The 2,303-nt window shown below is 59.7% G+C and overlaps 1 protein-coding gene across 14 annotated transcripts in view; it reads left to right on the top strand.

Annotated features, from left to right (window-relative positions):
* LCN2 (lipocalin 2) overlaps window positions 1-2,060 on the top strand; it is a 15,266-nt gene extending 13,206 nt beyond the window's left edge. For all 14 annotated transcript variants that reach the window (XM_011364219.2, XM_023533013.1, XM_011364215.2 and 11 more), the window contains 5 exons: window positions 282-361; window positions 536-655; window positions 887-988; window positions 1,736-1,762; window positions 1,874-2,060. In XM_011364219.2, the coding sequence (XP_011362521.1) occupies window positions 282-361; window positions 536-655; window positions 887-988; window positions 1,736-1,755 (322 nt within the window). In that variant the 3' untranslated portion in view covers window positions 1,756-1,762; window positions 1,874-2,060. The remainder of the gene's footprint in view (window positions 1-281; window positions 362-535; window positions 656-886; window positions 989-1,735; window positions 1,763-1,873) is intronic.
* The last annotated feature ends 243 nt before the right edge of the window (window positions 2,061-2,303 follow it).

Raw genomic sequence — 2,303 nt, 5'->3', positions numbered from 1 at the left:
GCAGCACCACCGAGCCATTGAGTGTCTGTTCTGGGCAGGGCAGTGGGGGCTGGAGGGAGGGTCTGAGCAGGGTCAGGTGGCCCAAGGCAGACCCTGGCAGGGACAGCCAAAGATAGGCTCAGAGGAGAAGACTCAGCCTTCTACCGCGGTGGGGGATGGGCTGGGCTGGACCCGAGGCACCAGGATCCCGGCTCCGCCAGCTGCAGCCCTGACCTCGTCCAGCCCGGGAGGTCCAAGCCTGTGCGTCTCCCCACTCACCCACACATTTCTTGCTCCCACAGGGACCAAAACTGTGACTACTTTATCAGAACTTTTGTTCCAAGTTCCCAACCCGGCCAGTTCAGCCTGGGCAACATTAAGGGTATGCCCTGAGTGATCTGGGCCCTGGGATTGGGGTTCCTGGGGGCGGGATCCTCCCAGAGGGGACACAGACCCACCTGCGCCTCCACACAGATGCTGTCCTGTAGAGGGCTGGGGGGAAAGGAGCTGCTCAGTCCTCCCAGCCAGGGCTGACCGCTCACTGTCCTCCCCACAGCTTACCCTGAAGTGCAGAGCTATACCGTGCGAGTGGTAGCCACCAACTACCACCAGTTCGCCATGGTGTTCTTCAAGAAGGTTTCCAAAAACAAGGAGTACTTCAAGATCACCCTTTACGGTGGGTCTCCACCCACCGCATGGGGGTTCCAGCTCCTAGGCACACTCAAGGGGTGTGTGACCCCTGACCCAGACCCCGCGGTCCCCTCCAGTGCCAGCTTTGCTCTGAGCCCCAGGGAGGAGGGAGGGCTTTTCACAGACTCTCCATGAGTAAGGGGTCTGAGGCTCATTCATGCATTGGACGATATTTATGGAGTATCTGCCGGCCACTCACCTGCCTTCTTGGCCACAGGGAGGACCAAAGAGCTGACCCCTGAGCTGAAGGAGGACTTCGTTCGCTTCACCAAATCCCTGGGCCTCACCGATGACCACATCCTCTTCCCTGTCCCAATCGGTAATGGCCAACTGGGGAGAAGATAAAGGGATGTGGGGACTGTCCCGGCCTGATACTGCCTTATCAGGGAAAGAGGAAGAGGACAGACTTGGTCCCATGCTCCAGTCACTGGAGCCCCTTGGGAGTCACTTTGGATTCAGGAAGACCATGCCCCACCCCAGGGCTCTGTGGGGCCCCCAGGGGTCTGGCCCCTAAGTGTTCTTCCCTGACAGATAGTTTGGGCCTGCCCAGATGAGGATTTCAGGCCCAGATCCAGTTTCCCCTGTCTCATTGCCCGGGACCACCTCCTCTTACACCCCAGGTCCTGCCATCCTGGGCCACCACTTCCTCACACTCCCAGGCCCCTTTGTCCTGGGCCATCACCTCCTTCCCCTTGGGGCTTCCTCACCATGGACTTGGGAGGTTTCTTTGTCTTCAGGCAGCCAGGTCTGGGCAGGGGGCTCCAGCCAGGCCACTCAGAGAGCCGCCACTCTCTCCAAGGCTGAGGGGCTGCCAGGGCTCATCAGGTGAATGGGCAGGAGGCCTGGGTGCCCAAGCAGGTGGCTAGGCCTCACTTGCCTCTTCCGGAGAACAGGTGACCCCCAGGTCTTCTCAGGTTTTTCTCCCAATCACCTTCCCACATTATCTGCCCCTCTGCTGAAGAAACGCCCTTGACCTGCTACTGCTGCTGGGGCAGCCTGGGGGCAGTGTAGGGGCCCTGGTGGTCCACAGCGACACACACACTCATGCATATTCTCTTCCCCACAGACAAGTGCATCGATGAGTGAACCAGTGGTGAGTATGGCAAAGGAGGGGGCTGACGGGAGCCAAAGTGCAGCAGGTTGTGGGGCTCAGGCCTGCTTTTGCTTCCCCACCCAGCACTGAAGCCATACTTATTCCTCTCAGATGCTTCCTGTCTCTCCACCCCGACTGCTCACACATTGGCCTCTGGCCAAGGTGCTGCCCAGCTGCCCCAACCTGCCCGGATGCCAACAAGAGAACCAGGAGACCCATCTCACAGTTTGGCCCACCAGCTGCTCCCCAGGCCACTCTACTGATGGAGCCCCTCCCCTGACTGCTAAATAAATGCATGCCCCCAAGCCCCCTGTTTGTGCTCCTTGCCCCCTGGGCTGTCTGGGAGCGGGAAGGGCAAAGTGTGGGCTCTCATTTGCATCATTCCCAGACCCCCTTGCAGTCCTCGGCAAGGGATGGACGCCGCAGAACCCGAGTCCATCTTCGACCTAATACTTCTTAGCTCCCAATCCTGGGCTCACCCGCAGGCCAGTGGTACCTCTCACATGTCCCTGTCTTTGAGGGGTGCCCAGTCCAATGAGAA

Source organism: Pteropus vampyrus, unplaced genomic scaffold (assembly GCF_000151845.1).
Source record: "Pteropus vampyrus isolate Shadow unplaced genomic scaffold, Pvam_2.0 Scaffold95, whole genome shotgun sequence".
Classification (NCBI taxonomy): Eukaryota; Metazoa; Chordata; class Mammalia; order Chiroptera; family Pteropodidae; genus Pteropus; species Pteropus vampyrus.
This window is presented reverse-complemented; position numbering and strand designations above follow the sequence as displayed.